This window comes from Microcaecilia unicolor, chromosome 11 (genome assembly GCF_901765095.1).
Source record: "Microcaecilia unicolor chromosome 11, aMicUni1.1, whole genome shotgun sequence".
Lineage (NCBI taxonomy): Eukaryota > Metazoa > Chordata > Amphibia > Gymnophiona > Siphonopidae > Microcaecilia > Microcaecilia unicolor.
In genome coordinates this window covers 11746741-11768153 of record NC_044041.1, presented here as the reverse complement: position 1 = coordinate 11768153, position 21413 = coordinate 11746741, and the positions used below count along the sequence as shown (strand labels likewise).

The 21413-nt window shown below is 45.6% G+C and overlaps 1 protein-coding gene across 5 annotated transcripts in view; it reads right to left on the bottom strand.

Moving 5' to 3' along the window:
* Nucleotides 1-21413, bottom strand: part of RASAL1 (RAS protein activator like 1) — a 258927-nt gene that overhangs the window by 99428 nt on the left and 138086 nt on the right. For 4 of the 5 annotated variants that reach the window (XR_003943755.1, XM_030217945.1, XM_030217943.1 and 1 more), the window contains 2 exons: nucleotides 11657-11849; nucleotides 180-317 (listed from right to left, as the gene is read on the bottom strand). Coding sequence is in view for 4 of the 5 variants with exons in the window: in XM_030217945.1 (XP_030073805.1) it covers nucleotides 180-317; nucleotides 11657-11849 (331 nt within the window). In the remaining variant the exon portion in view is untranslated. The remainder of the gene's footprint in view (nucleotides 1-179; nucleotides 318-11656; nucleotides 11850-21413) is intronic. The other variant, XM_030217946.1, reaches the window with a different exon arrangement.

Genomic DNA, 21413 nt, shown 5'->3' with positions numbered 1-21413 from the left:
TTTTTTTGTGGTTTGTGCACACAGATTGAATCTCACCGCAAGATGTTTGCAAAACATCCAAAATTGGATTGGGACGTGATATCGAAAATGCCCCTCATATTGTACTAGCCCTTGCGTAACACCCTCCAAGGGCCTCAACCTCTGGTCTTGCACCTAGCCTCGCATGCCATGCTACATACCTTGGCGAGGAGGAGGAGGGAGCGGCTGGTGCGGGTGTCGGCATGATGGTCTCGGAGGTTGAACAACTTTGGTGTCAATATGGCGGGAGCGAAGAAGCGAAGGAACAAATATCCACTGATGGCGACATACTTAACATCCTAAGAATGAAAAACCCAAGAAAGAAGTTGAGGGTAAAAAGGGCAGCATGAAAAGAGGGAGGGGCAAGAAATGAAGGGGTTAATATTCAGTGGCTCCCGCCCAGTTAACTCATGCTGACTGAGTCCTGCCCAGATATTCAGTGGGACTGAACTGGTTAATGATGCTGAATACCTTGGCAGTGGTGTAGCTGGGGTAGATGTGTTGTGGCGTACGTGCCCCCCCCCCCCCCCCGTCAGGTCTGGCTTCCCCTTAAAATTCTCTTGGCGTCTTCACCCGGCAGTGGCGCCCATAGGCTGCCTGTGGCCTGCTCTGCGACTTCATCCCTGAACTGGGGCGGGACAGTTCAGGAAGTCCCGGAGCAGCCGGGAGACAGCCTAAGTGCAGCTGCCGGGTGAACATGCTGAGAGGATTTTAAGGTGAGGGTGAACTTGGCAGTGGTGGTGGGGGGGGGGGGAGCGAAAGGGGATGACAGCACAGGGAGAGTGGGTGGCAGGGGGGGTGGGGAGACACGCCCCCTGTAAAAGTTTCTGGCTACGCTACTGCACCTTGACACTTGCGTTCAGTTAGGAAATCACAATGCATTTCATCCTCTCATTCTGTCCTTATTCATTTCCAGATTGGATTACAGTAATATTATTTATCTAGGTTCTTGACTTAAGACGTTACAAAAACCCACCGTGAGGTTACTCTGTTATGCTAAGAAAATATTCCATAAGTACCATTGGCTTCCGATTAGCCAAAGAATTATTTATAAACTTTTAACTCTCACCTTTAAAGCTTTCCGGAAAGGTCTTTCACACTGCTTATCTAATCTTCCTATTCCCTATGCGTTTGCTTTGATCTTTAAATGATTATTGCTGGTCCTTCCCAACCCTAAACAGGCCTTGAAACCAACAGACACTGCATTTTACATAGCTGCTCCATTTCACTGGAACTCTCTCCCAGCTTAGCTGAAATTGGGTGGCGGGGGGAAGAGGGGTTGGTGGTTGAGAGGCTAGGATGGGGGAGGGCAGACTTATACGGGGTCTGTGCCGGAGCCGGTGATGGGAGGCGGGACTGGTTGTTGGGAGGCGGGAAATACTGCTGGGCAGACTTGTAAGGTCTGTGCCCTGAAAAAAGGCAGGTACAAATCAAGGTAAGGTATACACATATGAGTTTATCGTGGGCAGACTAGATGGACCGTGCAGGTCTTTTTCTGCCGTCATCTACTATGTTACTATGTAAATTCAAACCAGCCATAAAGACTTGACTATTCCATCAAGCCTTTAATACTACATAGGGGTCTTGCTGTTATAGCATCAGTTCTCCCTGTACCCCTCCTCCTTTATAATAACGAAGCCCCTGTACCTTTTCTCCCATCCCTCCCCTTTTACCATCCTTTTGCTATTTTATAGCTTGTGAATGAATGTGAATGCTTTCCTGAAAATTATTGTAGATCTTTTCCTCTTTCCTAACAGGGGCGGACTGACCATTCGGGGAACCGGGCTAACCCTCTCCCCCCCGCCCGACAAAAATTGTCCCTGTTGGCCCAGTGGGCAACCCCCCGCCCCTGCCCTATTGGCCTACTGCCCCCCAACCCCCCCCCCCCATACCTTGAGACAAGAGGAGGGAGTAGCACTCCCTGTTCCTGGGGAGCCACCTTCAAAATGGTGGCGCCCTGCCCTGCCTAGTGCCTGGGTGGGACTTCATTACCATAGAATGGAAAAACTCCCTTATATGGTATTGAAGCCCCACCCAGTGCATCGGGGCTTTATTTCCCCGAGCTGTTCCTGCACTAATTTTGAGGTTCTATTTTGACCATCACGGGAAAATTGATCATTGGAGTGTAAGCCGTTTAGGGACAGGAAAATACATGTAGAGTGTACCTGAATGTAACTCACTTTCAGCTGCTACTGACAAAAGTTGTGAGCAAAACCCAAATAAATATATAACACCTTAGTAAGGTTGGTGGGGGAGAAGTGGGGCTTTGGAAAGTCTACGGAAGATAGTCCTTAGTGCTACAGCCAAAAATGGAAGAAAAATCAAGCCCCTCGATTAGTCCTTGAGCACAGGGGGAGGGAAGGGATATGGATTTAGCCTGGGCCTTTTCAGTGGTAGCTTAGGGTGAGTTAGCTTCAGGTGCAGTAGGAATTTCCCTGTCCCTGGAGGGTCTCACAGTCTAAATTTGTGCATAAGACAATGGGTAGATTCATTTTTTTAAATTTAAATCAAAAATTTAAAACATCTAAATTACATGTTAGGGTTTCTTAAAACTGTTTCTAAAAAATGAACCTAACTCCAAAATATCATCACGAATGGTAATCACATCATCAAATTATATTCTACCAACGTACTTATTAACAACAGTTTACAGCTTTTCAGGGAGTTTCCGCGCTGGCTTGGAGATGGTGAAACTCATTGAAGAGGAGGATGAAAAGGAAGCAATTCACAGATCATCAAAGAGGAAACAGGCTTCATCCCTCCCCTTCATCCTGCTGGTAAGATTCATCCCTCCCCAAAATAGAAAGCTTTGTACTGGAGTTGTGGTAGCTGAGGCTTTTCAAAGAAAAAGGAAGGGTATCTTTTTGCCCGTTTTTGTTTCTTCTCGTTGTGGTCTTTTTAACCTTTTCTCACCATTAGTGTCTGCTGCTTCCTGTACCCAGATTGTACTGTTACCCTCTGCCAGCCTGAAGGATGAAATAACACACCCTCAGTACCACTCTTTGCCAGTAGGGGTCACCAAAGCAGCAGTGGCCATCTTCCTTCCCTCCCCAGGTCTGAATGCAATACTTCCATGACATGCCCAAGCCTAAGCCCAAATTGATGCCCCCATGTCACAATGCACAGTAAATCCTAATGAATAAATACATACATAAGTACATAAGTAATGCCACACTGGGAAAAGACCAAGGGTCCATCGAGCCCAGCATCCTGTCCACGACAGCGGCCAATCCAGGCCAAGGGCACCTGGCGAGCTTCCCAAACGTACAAACATTATATACAATCAAGCCATTGTGACATCACTAATGAGGTTGGCTCTTATTGGTGGAATGAGCCACTATGACATCACAATAGGTTAAATCACTGCTCTATGTAATAAAAGTGAGCCAAGTAGAGGACATAAGTACATAAGTAATGCCACACTGGGAAAAGACCAAGGGTCCATCGAGCCCAGCATCCTGTCCACGACAGCGGCCAATCCAGGCCAAGGGCACCTGGCAAAGCTTCCCAAACGTACAAACATTCTATACATGTTATTCCTGGAATTGTAGATTTTTCCAAGACCATTTAGTAGTGGTTTATGGCCTTGTCCTTTAGGAAACCGTCTAACCTCTTTTTAAACTCTGCTAAGCTAACCGCCTTCACCACTTTCTCCGGCAACGAATTCCAGAGTTTAATTATGCGTTGGGTGAAGAAAAAGTTTCTCCAATTTGTTTTAAATTTACTACACTGTAGTTTCATCGCATGCCCCCTAGTCCTAGTATTTTTGGAAAGCGTGAACAGACGCTTCACATCCACTTGTTCCACTCCACTCATTATTTTATATACCTCTATCATGTCTCCCCTCAGCCGTCTCTTCTCCAAGCTGAAAAGCCCTAGCCTCCTTAGTCTTTCTTCATAGGGAAGTCGTCCCATTCCCGCTATCATTTTAGTCGCCCTTCGCTGCACCTTTTCCAATTCTACTATATCTTTCTTGAGATGCGGTGACCAGAATTGAACACAGTACTCAAGGTGCGGTCGCACCATGGAGCGATACAATGGCATTATAACATCCTCACACCTGTTTTCCATACCTTTCCTAATAATACCCAACATTCTATTCGTTTTCCTAGCCGCAGAAGCACACTGAGCAGAAGGTTTCAGTGTATTATCGACGACGACACCCAGATCCCTTTCTTGGTCCGTAACTCCTAACGTGGAACCTTGCAAGACGTAGCTATAATTCGGGTTCAGCAGGACCAGTCAAAAATAAAAGGAATCTCTTGAGTCAGAGAACAGCTGCACAACTGTGGTCATCAAGAGCCACAGATAGGTCAGATTTTTAGGATAACTAGACCAGAGAATCATGAGATACAGGCTAATTTGCATAGCTTGATTACGCAGAAAGACAGGCTTGATTTCAACCTTCAAAACAGGAATTGTACAAGCCTGGTTTAGCGACCCTACTGATGCACCAAATCAATGTGTTACCCACTGATTTAGATTCTCCGCAGACAAGCAGGGAACATTCAGGCACACTTGTGATGACACCATCCATGACGGATCCACTGTGCCTGAGCCCTCCTCCAGCTCAAAAGGAGCTTTCTTAGAGTCCCCTGAACAAGTTGCCCACTTCCCACACTGGCAAAGCTCCCTCAGTCTCACTTGTCCATCCCATGCTCTTCAACGGTCACAGCTCTCCTCCTCAGGAAACTTCAATCATCGAATGCCTTCACTCCTCCCCCCGAAAAAAAAATATATAATACACAGTCAAAAACAGTATCTTCAGGAGACCTGCCTTTACTCGGAACTTTTTGTATCTGCAGCAGTCGCCATCTGCAGCTCTATCTGCATGTACGGCTACGAAGTCTACCAGCACGATGACCAGGGGCGTAGCCAGGCTTCGGCGGGAGGGGGTCCAGAGCCCGAGGTGAGGGGGCACATTTTAGCCCACCCCGGCACCACCGACCTCCCCCTGCCATTGCTGACCCCCCCCCCCCCCGCCACCAACTTTGACCCCCCCCCTGCCGACGACCTTCTCGACCCCCCCTCCCGCCGCCAACCCACCATCGCCTACCTTTGCTGGCGGGGGACCCCAACCCCCACCAGCCGAGCTGAGGTCCTCTTCTTCCCAATCCCGCGCAAGGCTTGTTCTAGTCTGACGTCCTGCACGTTGGCTTCGTTCTGTTTCTGTGAGTCTCAGACTAGAACGAAGCCTTGCGCGGGATTGGGAAGAAGAGGACCTCGGCTCGGCTGGCGGGGGTTGGGGTCCCCCCCCAGCAAAGGTAGGTGACAGTGGGTTGGCGGCGGGAGGGGGGTCAAGAGGGTCGTCGGCAGGGGGGTCCAGGGGCAAATCTACGGGGGCCCAGGCCCCCGTGGCCCCATACTGGCTGCGCCACTGACGATGACAATGGCTTCCGCTCCACCGGGCCCTGCTCCTTCAATGATAGCCCCCACTACATCTTCCTCTCCTCCAGCAGTCCCATCCAAATGGCACCACTTCTTCTCCGCAGGTGGGAGGTTCAGCTCAGCTGCAGCTCAAGGCGCTTATGTATCCAGCGGCCGGCAAAAACTATTCTGCACACCACACGCGAGGAGGGACCTTTGCCAGCATAGGAAGAGGGGCAAATGCTTAGAGGAAGTTTGCCCGTGCTGATTCCATTTTCAAGATGGCTGCCGGGACCTCGCGAGACTGCTGCTGTAAGTCCTGGAAGCCATTTTCTGGGCCAGGTGTGTGTGGGAGCAGGAGCAAGTGGGACGCTTCTGTGCCTACTACCTACCAGTGAAATGGTAGGCCCAGAAGGGGGCTGCCACCAGGTCTGGGGGGGGGGGGGGCATTTTCATTTTTTGGCTTCAGTTTCTGCCAAAACCGAGCAGCCAATTTTGGTCACAGATTCGGTTTCAGTAGACATCAAAGATCCTGGTTTCGGTCGGGCTCTAATGATGTCAGACAAGTGTGGCTGCATTTCCCTGCTGTCTACGGAAAAATCCCTTTACGGGTAAAGCAACTCCACTCTATCACATGCAAAGAAAAATGAAACATTCTAACACAAATTGTTCAAGAAGGGCTCCCTCTAGTGGACAGGCTGTTACCCAGCCCATACCCTGGCCCAGAAATATTGTTAACTCAACTCTTCCTCACTGACTTTAAGGAATCCAGATGTGCTCCCACGTCAAACTTTTCCCATCCCAATTCACAGAAAGCACAACAGGACTTAACTCAACTCTGCCCAGAGGGAGACCAGGTTTACCTCTGAACAGAATCTTACCTAATGCTATAAGTTTATCTCAGATCCCCTGCAACAAGTCAGTTGTACCCCAGAATAGAGACTCTATCTTTATTACCACATTTTAACCCTTACCTAGCCCAATCCTCAGAAAACCTATTCTGCTCCCCTACCGAGCTATGCTCAGCCACCTCCCAAACATAAATATTTAAAGAAAATCATTTTTGAGGTTTTCCTTTCTCTATGAACAATAACAGAATAGTATCTGTATACAGAACAGACCTCTTCTTCTCTCTGTTAGGCCAAACTCTACTGAAGCATCATAATTCACCAAGACGTTCAACCATGGTAAAAACAATGGTCATGAAAGGTATTTTGCAAACCATTTTTGTTAATCTTATTATTTGGAAGGAAACTTTTTTTTAAGAACAAAAGATTTGCATTCAGCTCCTAAAGTGACAAAAATATCTCCAGTTTTTGGTAATTCATTCACTTTCCTTTGCCCACAATTAAGAATCTAAGTGAATCGAGACGCTGTCATGATACACTTCTGTTGCAGCTTGAATGGACAAGTCAATGTCTAGCCAAAACTGTGTAAATGAGGAGGGAACATGGGTGGGGTTCATAGGGGACTAGTTATCATCAACATGGGTTGTCTTTAAGGCCTTGATTTTCAGTCTCCTCATACTTTGATTCATGCCCTGGTCATTTCCCATTTATTTATGTCTTCCCCACTCTCAACTCCGATGTTTGCGAACACTCCAAAACACCTTTGTCCGAATTCTCTGTAAGGCAAAAAGGTTTGGTCGCATTTCACCTCTTCTTATGCGTCTCCACTGGCTCCCCGTCAATTACCGTAGTCGCTTTAAGGTCCTCTCACTAGCCCATAAAGCATTACACCTTGGTGCCCCCACTTATTTATCGTCTGTTGTTATCCCTTGTACCTCCATCCGTACCCTTCATTCTCCGAACGCCAACTGCCTTGTTCTGCCCTCTCCAAGATTTGCGCACTATGAGACTACCTGGAAATCGGCATTTTTTTATGGCTTCTAAACTCTGACATTCATTCAGAATTATCCTTTGTTAAATTTAAGATCCTACTAAGAAGTCATTTTTTTCATTGCGCCTTTGGCCTTTCCCTCTGAAAGCTGACAGCCTCCTGTAACTTGTCGATTGTAATTTACTGTGTTTTTCCTCTTTTTGCCTTTCTTTCCTTTCAATTATGGCGTTCCTTTCCTGTTTTAAGGGCCCTTTTACAAAGGCGCGGTAGGGCTACCATATGGCAAAACAGCATTGCCAAGTGGCATACTGCGGCAGCCTGCAGTAGTTCTGTGTTTGCCACATGGCATTTCCAGTGCCAGAAAATATTTTTCTATTTTCTAGTGCCGGGGGGGGGGGGGGGGGGGGGGGCGGGCAGGAAGTAGGCATGCCCGGTGCTAATCAGTCATCTGCACATGCTGTCTGATTACCGCCAGGTTAGCACGTGAGCCTTTCCCACCTTCTAAATAGGAGGCAGTAAGGGCTCAGGCAGTAAATCGGCACACAGCAATTTTCACATGCCCACAATACCGCAGGCCACTCTTTACCGCAGCTTTGTAAAAGGGCCCCTTAACTTGTTACATTTTACTGTTGTTCGTACCCTGCTATGATCATTTTTTTTTTTTTTTTTTAAACTGCGATAAATGAAATGCTTTTTAAAAACATAAACATGTTATTTTACCACTAATTAGTGCTACTTAAGCAGTGAGACCAATTACTAATAACTAGGGTTAACAGTAAGATAACACGTCTTAATGGTAGCCCACGTTGATAACTTCTTCCTTAATTAAAGAAAAAGGAAATGTCTCTAGAAATTGAAATCACTGTTATATGTAATAAAGCTGAGTCTAAGTGTAGGACAGTCAAGCCATTATGACATCACTGATGAGGTTGGCTCTTATTGGTGGACTGAGGCATTATGACATCACAGTATCAGCTCTGGTTATCAGAGACTGAAACTCTTCACACTAAGGGGGAGATGTTATCCACATGAGCTACCGTTAAGATGTGTTATTTTACCATTAATTCATGCTCATATCACAGTTTATGCAGTGAGATCTAGCTACTAATAACTGAGGTTAACAGTAAAATAACACAATGGTAGCCCACACTGATAACTTCTCCCATTAATTTAAGAAATAAGAATGCCTCTAGAAATGGAAATCACTGCTATATGTAATAAAAGTGAGCCTAAGTGTGGGACAGTCAAGCCATTGTGACATCACTGATGAGGTTGGCTCTTATTGGTGGACCGAGGCATTATGACATCACAATATCAGCTCTGGTTACCAGAGACTGAAACTCTTCTCACTAAGGAGGGAAGTTATGAACGTGGGCTGCTGTTAAGACGTGTTATTTCACCACTAACTCGTCCTGTTTTAGCACAGGTCCCATTTTGTTTCAATGAGACCTAGTTACAAATAACTGGGGTTAACAGTAAAATAACACATCTTAATGGTAACCTATGTTGATAACTTCCTCTCTTAATTAAAGAAAAAAAAATGTCTCTAGAAATGGAAATCACTGCTACATGTACTAAAAGTACGCCAAGTGATGGGCAGTCAAGCCATTGTGACATCACTGATGAGGTTGGCTCTTAGGCATTGGTGGATTGAGGCATTATGACATCACAATTTCAGCTCTGGTTACAAGAGACTGAAACTCTTCACACTAAGGGCAGAAGTTCTCAACATGGGCTACCGTTAAGATGTATTTCACCACTAACTCATGCTATTTTAGCATAGGTCCCATTTTATACAGTGAGACATAATTACTAATAATTGGGATTAACAGTAAAATAATGATACCTTCTCTCTTCAGTCGGTTAGCACTAACATTTGGCTGTTATCTAGCTAATTTTATCTGGATAAATTGGCCACATACCCACATAAGATATCTGCATGGTCTTGAGCCACAATGTGGGTCCAAATAAAGTTTCTTTGGCGCATCTTATCCTGGTGTGGTGACTGATCACTTGATATTGGGTCCTTTCCACCCCATTACTATTGTGTTCCATTTTTGTGGAGAGTGTGAACCCCATTTGCTTTTCTGACTGCTGAATTGCCACCAGCTGTACATTTGGACAAAGAAAGGAGATGGAAGACGAAGGTACTAGCTGGTGGCGTGTTTTCATGTTCATAGGATTCCTTCTTTCTTTAGGTAGGTGAAAGGCAATTCTGTAAATGAAGCCTAACCTGAGGCAGTATTTATTTATTTATTTATAACATTTATACCCCACATTTTCCCACCCACTGGCAGGCTCAATGTGGCTAACCTCAGTCCGTATAGGCAATCGCCAATCCGGTAAACAAACAGACAAAGTATAGTAAGGTGAATAGGAAGGATAGTAATTACAAGGGATGAGGGAAAAGAGGGGAAGGGTAATAGAGTCCATGCGGTCCATAAATTCAGTGGCGTACCAATGGGGGGGCGGTGGGGGCGGTCCACCCCAGGTGCACGCCGCTGGGGGGGAGTGCCACGCGCCTGTCGGCTCTTCGTTTTCATGCTCCCTTTGCCCCGGAACAGGTTACTTCCTGTTCTGGGGCAGAGGGAGCATGAAAACGAAGAGCCGGCAGGCGCAGCACCCCCCCCCCCAGGGGCGTGCACCCGGGGGGGGGGTTCTTTCGCCGGGGGATCGGGTTTTTTTTTTTGCCGGGGGGGAGCGTTGCGCTGTTTCGGGGGGGGGGGGTGCTGCACCCGGGGGGGGGGGGGGGGCGGGACGCATTGGCGATCCGCCCCGGGTGTCAGCCCCCCTAGGAACGCCACTGCATAAATTAGTTGTATTCCAGGAATTATGGATTTAACAAGGGGTCCATTAGGGTAAGCCTTTCCAAATAAGCTGGTGTTAAGAGATTTTCTGAAGGTCAGGTGATCGTGAATGATTTTCACAGATTAAGCAACAATAAACATAAACGTATAGAACACTGGTGCTTATGTGCAATTGGAACCTGTAACGGGTAGTTATGCGCAAAAATGGTAGGCACTATTCTATATACAGCATACCTTGGGGGACGGAGCCAGAAGATCGTTTTAGGGGGCCCAAAGGTGGACTGAGAGGACCAGGTATTTTCTCCCTCCCCATACCCCCCCCCCCACCACAGCCACATTAAAACATGCGTTTGCTGGCGGGGATGCCAAGCTCTGCAGTTAAAGAGGTCTACTGCATGAATCTCTGCGCATGCTGCCAGAGAAGAGCGCAAGTCGGCGACGCGCTTCAGCCGCCAATGCCGGAAATCCTGCATAGGCTCAGTTCAGTTGCTGAACTGAGCATTCGTGAGAACGCTGGCATCAGAGACACTGAAAGGGGGGCAGGAGAGGCAAGGTTCCCCAGGCTCAGCCTCCAGGGGGGGGGGGGGGCTCGGCACCAGCAAGGCTTCTGGAGGCAGGCAGAAGGTTCTCTCTCTTGCTCCTGTGTCTTGGAACCTGGGTGATTGCATTAACGCGATAACTTGGGTCCCAGCACACAGAAACAGGAACGTGACAGACTGAGGGCGAAGCAGACGCAGGAAGGTAGGGGGCGGAGGCGGTGGCAGCAGCTGCGGCAGCTCGAGTAGGGGGCTGGCAGCCCTGTCCCGGGCCTGCGTCTGTCTCTCGGTGGTCCTGGCCAGCATCGGCGGCTGAAGCCTGCCTGCTGACTTAAGTGCTGCTCAGACAGCACATGCGGGACTCACACAGGAGACCTCTTCGGCTGGCATCATATCCGGGTCCTTGTCTACCTCTGGCGCTTTTAACCCATTTTCAAATGAAAAGAATGTAGTCATTTGACTTTGAAAATTCCCTGCATGATCTTTGGTACAAAAGTGTGTGCATACTTTACACCTAATTTACTTGTGGGCAGCAGAACGGGGGCAAAGGCCGTGTATATATTTGAAAATAGAGTCCCCTGACTGAACCACTCGGTCCCCCTGGAAATTAGAGGCATAGCCAGACATTCAATTTTGGGGGTCACAAAGGTTTGCCCCATCTCTTACACTCCGCCCTATTCTCCGTTCCACTCCCCCTCCCAACTCCAATTGTTAATACCTGAGCTGGCGGGGATCCCCAAGCTGCCACCCCCTGCGCATGCACAAAAACCGAGCATGCGAAGGTGGGGGGAGGGGAGACGTTGCAGTGGCCCACAGAAAGAGCCACCATCTATATGGGAGTTCATGGCTGCCAGAGGAGGACCCACTAGCCATAGAACAATACTGTAATTTTGGGAGGACCTGAGCCCAAATTGGCCACGGCTGTAAATACTATTTCTTAAATACCTTCTGGGGGAGGGGTGAGAGGTTTCATGCAGGACAATCTAGTCAGGTATCTCCTGTGTTAGTACCCTGACTAAATCCCTCAAAATGATACCGACTCTGTGCAACATGCCGACTGGTCTTCTCTCCTTCCTCATCCTTCCCCACCTCATTCGCCGGCTCTGGGAACTGATCTTCCACCCGCTTGTGGAGCTGCTTGAAGGCCACTCTCATGACGGGGGGACACTGATCCACTGAGCCGATGATGGCGTCCATGATGTCACTCAGGTATCCCTTCAAGAGCTCCAGGCTGCTCTCTCGCACCTGATCCTCTGACAAAGAGCCTTTAAAGGAGATCTTTCTGAAAGTCAACCAAGAAGGTGATTTCACAAAAGCCCTTCATCATCTCGGAGATTAACGACAGAATTGTAAAATGGATTTACATATTTAGCAGGGCATCACGTAAATCAGCTTATCTCAACAGTGAGCATTTTTAAGCAACCGCGGTCATCCCAGTCCAGTCCTGGGCTCCCTTCACCTTTCTTCAGGAGCAGACAGACACATGGATTTTTTTTTTTTTTTAATTCTACCAACATCAAGGAAAGGACAGAACCCTGTGAATGAACTACCTGCAACTGTATAACCCTACAGAGCAATTCATTACAACTTAACCAGTTACCGCATGCCAAGTCGATGGACTGGTGCACTTAAAAATTCCCAGGGTGATGTTGCTTAGCAACTTCTGGAGCACATTCCTGTGAGGAAGGATATTGTCTTCCAGCAGAAAATGTAAGTGAGTCATTAAAGCATTGTAAAGAGAGCCTGAAGGATGGGAGTGGGGGGGGGGGGGGGGAGCTGAGGAGTCACCAGAGGGTAACAGGGCCCTAGAATAAGTTTAAAAGCCCAGGTCTTTGAGTCTTTTCCTGTCAGCTGTGAAGTGTCCTGATTATTTCAACTAGCATGGATTGTTCTACATTTTCCTTGGAGTATGTTGATCATGGCGGCAGTGGTCTGGTCCTGAGACGCAGTGGCGTTTCTAGCCTGTTCGCCACCCAGGGCGGGTTGCCACTGGGCACCCCCTGGCGCGTCATCCCCCCCCCCCCCCGAAGCACATCACACACCCCACCCCTGAAGTGCATCACATAACCCCCCAAGTGCATCACTCCCCCCTTTCCTCCCAGCTAGGGGGTACGTGGAGCAGGCACGTAAGTGTCGGCTCTGCCAGTCCCCTGCTCTGGAACAGAAAGCAACATTAGAGGGGGCAGGGGACCGGCAGAGCTGAGAGCCACGTGCCTGCTCTGCGCACCCCCTTGCCAGTACGCTACTGCCGAGACGTGCTTCAGCCTGCCTTCCCTTCTCTCTCTCTCAAGAGCGGGACCAGAGGCAGAGCTGAGAGAGAAGGCTGAAGCGCCAAGCCTGCTCGCCTTTCACTGCTGCCGCCGCACCCCGAGGTAAGAACTTTTAAATTCTGGGCGGCACGCAGGAAGGCGAGGGGCAGGCGGACGACTGGGAGAAGAGGGCGGGCAGCGAAGGTCGGACTAGCACTCGGAGGAGAGGGAGGGAGGGGGGCTGGGAACTTCTGTTCCGGGACTTCCGGCGGGTCAAATATTGGGGGTGCTCGAGCACCCACAGCACCCACGGAGTTGGCGCCTATGCACGCAAATTTAGGTGCGTGCCTGATATGCGTTCACTATTTAATAGAATAACCAGCTAATTAGTGCCAATAATTGACTATTTAACGAGCAATTATTGGCACTTACCCTATGATTTACACATGGCCCAAAAAAGGAGATGCAGAAATGGGGAGGGTCATGGGCATTTCGGAGGTGTGGTTTTGAGTTACAGGCACAATTATAGATGGACATTCATGCCACGTTTTCATTGGTGCAAATGGCACTGCCTAAATTTATGCACGATATCTCCGCTTAAATGTTATTCTATAAACCGCACCAAAATTTAGGTGCGGCATATAGAATACCGCTTAAGTGGGGGGTTTTGGCGCAGAATTTATAGAATTTACCCCTGTAGGGGTAATTTAATAAAACAGAGGCTAACGTATAGGTGACAGTTACAAGAGTAAATGTTTAGATCGTTAACATATCCGTACACATCCACACGTTTATATCAGATAAGCACCTAAGCACTGTTCCATACATATGCACCTACCTTACATACCATGTATTTGACAGGTGGGCGAATACACATGGGAGGAGTCTGGGAGGAGCGTGGGCGGGACTCACACTCACATAACTTATAGAATACTGTAAGTTATGCAAGTATCTCCACTACTTAGACACACGCATTTACACAGGCCCTAAGGCTGGTACAAGTGCTCACCTCTAAATTATATTACATTAGTCTCTACAAATGCGGGCAACTGCATTTCTTTATAGAATCTGCACAGTTATACACGGTGTCTGGAAAAATGGGACCCCTCCCCCCCCCCCCCCCCCCCATTTTTCCAAGTAACCCAAAAACATGCTACAGCAGCCGAAACTTCTGCTTGAAATTCGAGACATTTCTGAGGACTTCATGTTTCAACAGGAAGGAGCTCCAGCGCATCAACCTCGCAGAACAGTCGAGCTTTTAATCAATGAAATCCCAGAATTCATTGAGCCATCGAAGACTTTGTGTCAAGGTTGAAGGAGGACATTTTGAACACAAATGTATTTTAAGGTCATACTAAATGTTTAAACAATTGGAAAGTATTTTGAAACTATGTAAGGGGTTCCATTTTTTCCGGACACCGTGTAGAGCTGTCCTCTGTGAGCCATAAAATTCCACTGCCTGCCACCCCCTTATCATCGGGTTTAACCTCCCCCTGCCACCCCCACTTCAAATTATCACGGAATGATTTTTATGATTCATTATGCACTGGTTTTTTCATTTTTTCTTTCATTTCATTAGGGCCAGGGTTATTGTATTCAAACTCTGTGCTCAGATATTTCAGATTTTGTATGGTGTCGCCCCTGACTATATGTTGCCCCTTGTTACTTTGCCTTCTCGCAATTCAATCTTTGGTGCAGGAGACTATCCGCGTCTTCATTTCCTACCTGTAAGAAAGTAGTTTATAGATCTATATATTCAGCTACTTTTTCATACCAAGGTACTAAATGGTGAAATTCCTTGCAGAAAAATATAAGAATCCTACACGATTATTTGGGTTTTTGTAAGTTTTTGAAATCTTCCTTTTCAAAAATTTTCTGTCAATTGATCCTGGTGCCTAGTCTCCCCCTTCTATCGTAAATATATAAAGAATCCTCTATATAATAATTGGTCAATCTGCGTCCCTGGCTGGCTGGATTTGTAACTGTATGCAAATGAGCTACTACGTAATCAGCTCACCTCCAACCTTCCCTTCCCTCTCAGTGTACCGCCCTCCTCTGGTATAATTTCCTCTTTCCGCAAGGGCGGGACACTGAGAGGGCAGGAAAGGGGAGGTCAGCCGAGCCGAGCCTGCCGCCACTGCGACTTGAGGTAAAAATAATGTTATTAGGGCAGAGCGGCAGAAAGGAAAGGAGGGTTGTTGTGGGAGAAGAGGGTGGGCAGGTGAGGGCTGGGGTTGAACTGGAACTCGGGTGCTTAAAAGGGGGGCATGTGGGGGCTGGGGCAAGTCCCTGGACATGGATGGGATGGGAGGGCAGAGGAGAATTGCTAGACATGGATGCGATGGGAGGGGATGGCAGGGGAGAATCGCTGGACATGGAGGGGAGGGGAGAGCAGGGGAGAGAGGAGAAATCGCTGGACATGGTGGGAGGGGAGGGAAGGGGATAATCGCTGGACATGGGTGGGAGGGGAGGGCAGGGGAGAATCACTGGACATGGAAGGGAGGAGAGGGCAGGGGATAATCGCTGGACATGGATGGGAGGGTAGGGGAGAAAGGAGAAATCGCTGGACACGGTGGGAGGGGAGGGAAGGTGATAATAGCTGGACATGGATGGGAGGGGAGGGGAGAAAGGAGAAATCGCAGGACATGGAGGGGAGGGCAGGGGAGAGAGGAAAATTGCTGGATGTGGATGGAGGAGAAGGCAGGGAAGAGAGATTTAAAACACAGTGACGATTAGACAATAGCCTTGCTAGGGCCCGTTTCATTTTTCGTGAAACCGGCTTTTTTGCTTGTTCAATAATAAAAGCATAATGGGGAGCCATCATGCTTTTATTATTGAATTCTTCATATATTTAGGATTCTTTCCTTAGTGCTATTAGGTGGAGGAGTAGCCTAGCGGTTAGTGCAGCGGACTTTGATCCTGGGGGAACTGGGTTCGATTCCCACTGCAGCTCCTTGTGACTCTGGGCAAGTCACTTAACCCTCCATTGCCCCAGGTACAAAATAAGTACCTGTATATATGTCATTGCAGAATACCGCAGAAAGGCGGTATATCAAGTCCCTTTCCCTTTATGTGTTTTGTTTCATATTTTATAATGACTTCTTTTTAGCTACATTTGTTGGAATGTAATTGTATTTTACATGCATTGCCTGTCACCTATTATTTCTCTGTGATTACTCTGTGACCTCTGATGTGAATTACTTAGAGAGGTCACACTGCTATGCAACTTCCTGTGGGGGTTAGATGCAGCAGACACAGCAGATGCAGCACATGGAGCACATGGAGCTCATGATCTCTCCTAACCTGAGAGGATCTATGGTGGTGTGAGCATCCATTACCATCTAAGCACATGGAAGGAGCTGATAATACAAATGTATAGTAATATGTATATAAAAGCCTGTCTGATTATAATCTAACTGCAAACTGTGAGTAAACAGATGTTTTGTTACTTCAACTTTAAAGTGACTCAGCAGTGAATTATTCAGGGGTGAATGAGAGAGAGATGAAGAAAGAAATTAACATTTCTAAAGCTGAAGCTGTGTGTACTAAAATCTGCTAATTATTTACTACAAATAATCCAACAAAAGGGTTATGGGCCCAGGGTCCAGGAATTGAAAAAGAAGAGAAATATTACCAGGCAGAAAAAAGGCCACATTTTTCTCTTAAGTTTTAAAGGAAAGATTCAGTCTGTCTCTCTCTCCCCCCACACAGCAGACAGAAGGCTAAGAAAATGGCTGAGGGAAGAAATTCACCATTTTTCTATTCTCTCAAGGTGCCTAAATTAACTGAGTTTAATTATCAGCAGTGGGAATTAAGATTCATATGTTTCCTTCGAGCAAAAAGATTAGATATATGCTTAGACCAAGACAGAACAGCTGAAAATATGGCTGAATGGGACAATGCAAACTATTATGTGAAGTGCATGCTTTTGGAAGCTCTCTCAGAGAAACAAGCCATATTAGTGGAGGGAAAAGATACACCAAAGGACATTTTATATAAACTGAGAACTATGTATGCAACTACATATGCAAAGCAGCAACCAATTTGGTTGGCAGAGTTGAATGAAACCAAATTAAGGGATAAAAGTAAATGTAATGATCACATTATGCATCTTATGTCTTCATTTCAAAAGCTAGAACTTTCAGGAATTCCCATGTGTGATGCATTGAAAAGAGCATTTCTTTTTACCTCACTATCAAAGAAGTTTGATGTTTTTAGGTCTGTAAATGAGGCCATTGAAGGGCAATCTTTTGAACAGGCAACATCAAAACTAAGGCAGGAATGCATAATAAATGATTCTGAGGAGATGTGTTCTCAAAGCAAGTCAGAGAGAAATGAAACAAATTTCTTGGCAAAGAACAGAGGAAGGCGGAGCTATGGGAAAACTCCACCCAAGGGCAAGCTGATTTGCTACTCATGTGGAAAGGAGGGACATGTATCTAAATGGTGTAAGGAAACACAAAACACTCCCTCTAGCTCACCTAAGCCAATGGAACTAAAGAATTTTCAAACCAGGAAATGTATGAAGGACAAAGATAAACACAAGGGCTTTCTAATGGCAGAAAAATCTTTGACTATGGTAAATAAAAATTCAAATGAAAGTACTTGGATTTTGGATTCAGGGAGCACATGCCATTTAACCAATTGTAAGGATTTCTTTCAGGAAATGTGTCCAGAGGAAGGTATTCTTAAAACTGCAAACGCAGGGACTGCTAAGATCCAAGCAAAAGGTATTGGATTCTTAAAATGCAAAGTGTCTAATGAAGTTAAAGAAATTCCTGTAAGTGATGTCTTGTATATTCCCCAAGCAGTTTGCAATATGCTTAGTGTATCTACATTAGATAAGAAGGGATTTGTGATTCATTTTGAAAACAGTAAGTGCACAATCTCTAAAAATGATGAAGTGTATGCTGAAGCTTTTATGCATAATGATGTTTATAAGCTGAACATTTCAGGTGAAGCCTCACATATGGCGCAAGTAAGGAAGAATGATGGTAAATGTAGTCTGGAAATCTGGCGCCGCCGCCTGGGACATCGTGATTCTAAGGTGATCCAGGATCTTTACAGTAAGCAACTGGCCACCGGCATTCAGATAAGTGCAGATGCTGGTAAAATGGAGAAATGCATAGACTGTGTTACTCAAAAAGGTGTGAGACCCTCATTTCCTGCATACACAGGAAATAGGAGTAATAAAGTACTGGACTTAATACACAGTGACTTATGTGGACCGTTTAATATCCCATCATTGGGAAATAACAGATTTGTGCTAATATTCTTGGATGATTTCTCTAGATATTGTGTGGCCTATTTGCTGAAAGAGAAAAGTCAAGTCACAGACATGCTGAAGAAATACGTAGCCATGGTGAGCAATAAATTTGAAAGAAAACCAAAGGTTCTTCAGACCGACAATGGTGGTGAGTTCATTTCACAAAGCATGCACACATTTCTAGAACAAGAAGGCATTCAACATATCACAACAGTAGCTTATACACCAGAGCAAAATTCTGTTGCAGAGAGAAAATTTAGGTCAATTGTGGAAATGACCAGATGTATGCTGTCAGATAGCAATCTCCCTAAAAAACTATGGGGGGAAGCCATTCTCACAGCAGTGTACCTACAAAACAGAATGCCAACTAAAGGCGCTGAGCGCACACCACATGAGACATGGCATGGTAGGAAGCCAAACCTGTCACACATAAGAACATTTGGAAGTACAGCATATGCTCATGTACCAAAGCAAAGAAGGCATAAGCTGGATTCCACAACAGAAAGGGGCATTTTAGTTGGCTATGCTCCAGGACACAAAGGATATAGAATTTTGAATCTGAAAACTGGCATTGTTGGCATAAGACATGTTACATATTTTGATGAAAACAAAAGGGTTGATAAAGGCTGGATTATCCCAGATGAGCCTTATCATCCAGAATATGAAACTAGAACCATAATAGACATGCCAGTGTATATAAATGCCATACCAAGGCAGATGTCTGAAAGCAACTCACCTGTATCTAACGAGGAACAGGCAGAGGAAGCAGACACAGAAAGGATCATTGAAGAAGACAGTACAGTTGGAGAAGGGGAATCAATTGGAGAAGGACTCTCAGATTTAGAGGATGCGGAAAGGTCAGACCAACCTGTTGTCAGACGCTCATCCAGGGAAAACAAAGGTGTTCCACCCCCAAGACTGTCTTACCTAACAAAGTCAGCAGAAGCTCAAGAGCCCTTAACATGGGATGAGATTGAGAAAATGCCAGCAGAAGAAGCTGCTGAATGGCATAAAGCTGCACAAGAAGAAATTGATGCATTGGATAAAAATAATACTTGGATTCTTACAAAATTACCTCCTGGCAAGAAAGCTATAGGATGCAAATGGGTATTCAAGTTAAAAAGGAATGCACAAGGAAAAGTGGAAAGGTATAAAGCCAGATTAGTGGCAAAGGGATATCTTCAAAAATATGGAGAAGATTTTGATGAAGTGTTTGCACCTGTAGTGAAACACACGACAATCAGAACACTTCTGAGCATTGCAGTCTCAAAAGGCATGCAAGTCAACCACATTGATGTGAAAACAGCGTTTCTTCACGGAGATATAACTGAAGACTTGTACATGGAACAACCAACAGGTTTCATAAATACAAAACAAAGACAGCTAGTGTGTAAATTAAACAAAGGTCTTTATGGATTAAAGCAAAGTGCAGAATGTTGGAATGAAAAATTGCATGAAATATTGACAAATTTAGGATTTAAGCAAGGTGAAGCAGATAAATGCTTGTACACTAGGTGCACAAATGGACAATATGCATACATTTTAGCTTTTGTTGATGATCTGCTCATTGCAAGCGAAAGTGAGCAAGAGTACAAGGACATTGTAAAATGTTTAAACCTCAATGTTGAGATAAAAGAACTGGGTAATGTGTCATACTATCTTGGTATAGAAATTGAGAAACAAAATGATGGTTCTTATCTTCTAAGCCAGAAGCAGAAAATAAATGAGCTTATTGAAAGTTTAGGTATGCAAGATGCCCAAGTTGTAAGCACTCCCATGATCACTGATTTTCTGAAGGATGAAACAGTAAGAGAACCTTTACCAGATAACATCCAATATAGATCAGCCATAGGTAAGCTTTTATATCTAGCTACCACATACAGGGCTGATATAGCAAATGCAGTAGGAATTTTGAGCAGAAGGGTCAGCTCACCTACCAAATCAGATTGGACTGCAGTTAAAAGGATGGTAAGGTATTTAAAGGGTACCATTGACTGTAAATTAAAGGTTTCAGCCAATAGTAATCCAAAACTAATATGTTACTGTGATTCAGATTGGGCAGGGGATCATTCTGATTATAAATCCACAAGTGGATATGTGTTTATGTATGGAAATGTACAAATTTCATGGGCCAGTCATAAACAAAGTATTGTGAGTTTGTCTTCTACAGAAGCTGAATATGTGGCTGTATCGGAAGCGTGCAGAGAACTGATGTGGATTGAAAAACTTTTGCTGGATTTCGGAATAGCTGAACAGAGACCAATCCAGATAATGGAAGATAATCAGAGCTGCATCCGACTGTCACAGAATGACAAGGTTCAGTCACGCACCAAGCACATCGCAACGAAATACCACAACGTGCGAGAGTTGGCGAAAGAAGGGGTCATCAGTCTACACTATTGTCACACCAGTGAGATGACAGCTGACATCATGACCAAACCGTTACCCAGAGAACATTTTGTGAATCTGCGTATAAAGCTTGGACTTTGTATGAATAAATAATTGCATGACAGTTATGCATGAGAAGGGGTTTGTTGGAATGTAATTGTATTTTACATGCATTGCCTGTCACCTATTATTTCTCTGTGATTACTCTGTGACCTCTGATGTGAATTACTTAGAGAGGTCACACTGCTATGCAACTTCCTGTGGGGGTTAGATGCAGCAGACACAGCAGATGCAGCACATGGAGCACATGGAGCTCATGATCTCTCCTAACCTGAGAGGATCTATGGTGGTGTGAGCATCCATTACCATCTAAGCACATGGAAGGAGCTGATAATACAAATGTATAGTAATATGTATATAAAAGCCTGTCTGATTATAATCTAACTGCAAACTGTGAGTAAACAGATGTTTTGTTACTTCAACTTTAAAGTGACTCAGCAGTGAATTATTCAGGGGTGAATGAGAGAGAGATGAAGAAAGAAATTAACATTTCTAAAGCTGAAGCTGTGTGTACTAAAATCTGCTAATTATTTACTACAAATAATCCAACAACATTGAACTCAGTAACGCCGGTAATTGGGAAGCAAAACCTGTGCTGGGTAGACTTCTACAGTCTACGCCCTGATCGTGACTGAATAGATATGGATGGGCTGGAGTGTAAATTTTAAGGGGCTTCGACGTTAGCTTCAGAACTTTTAGTACAAGAAGAGTGCTGGGCAGACTTCTACGGTCTGTGCCCTGAGAAATGCAAAGACAAATCAAACTCAGGTATAAAGTATCACCTACCATGTAAAATGAGTTTATCTTGTTGGGCAGACTGGTTGGACTGTTCAGGTCTTTATCTGCTGTCATTTACTATGTTACTCTTTGGGGTTCTACATGG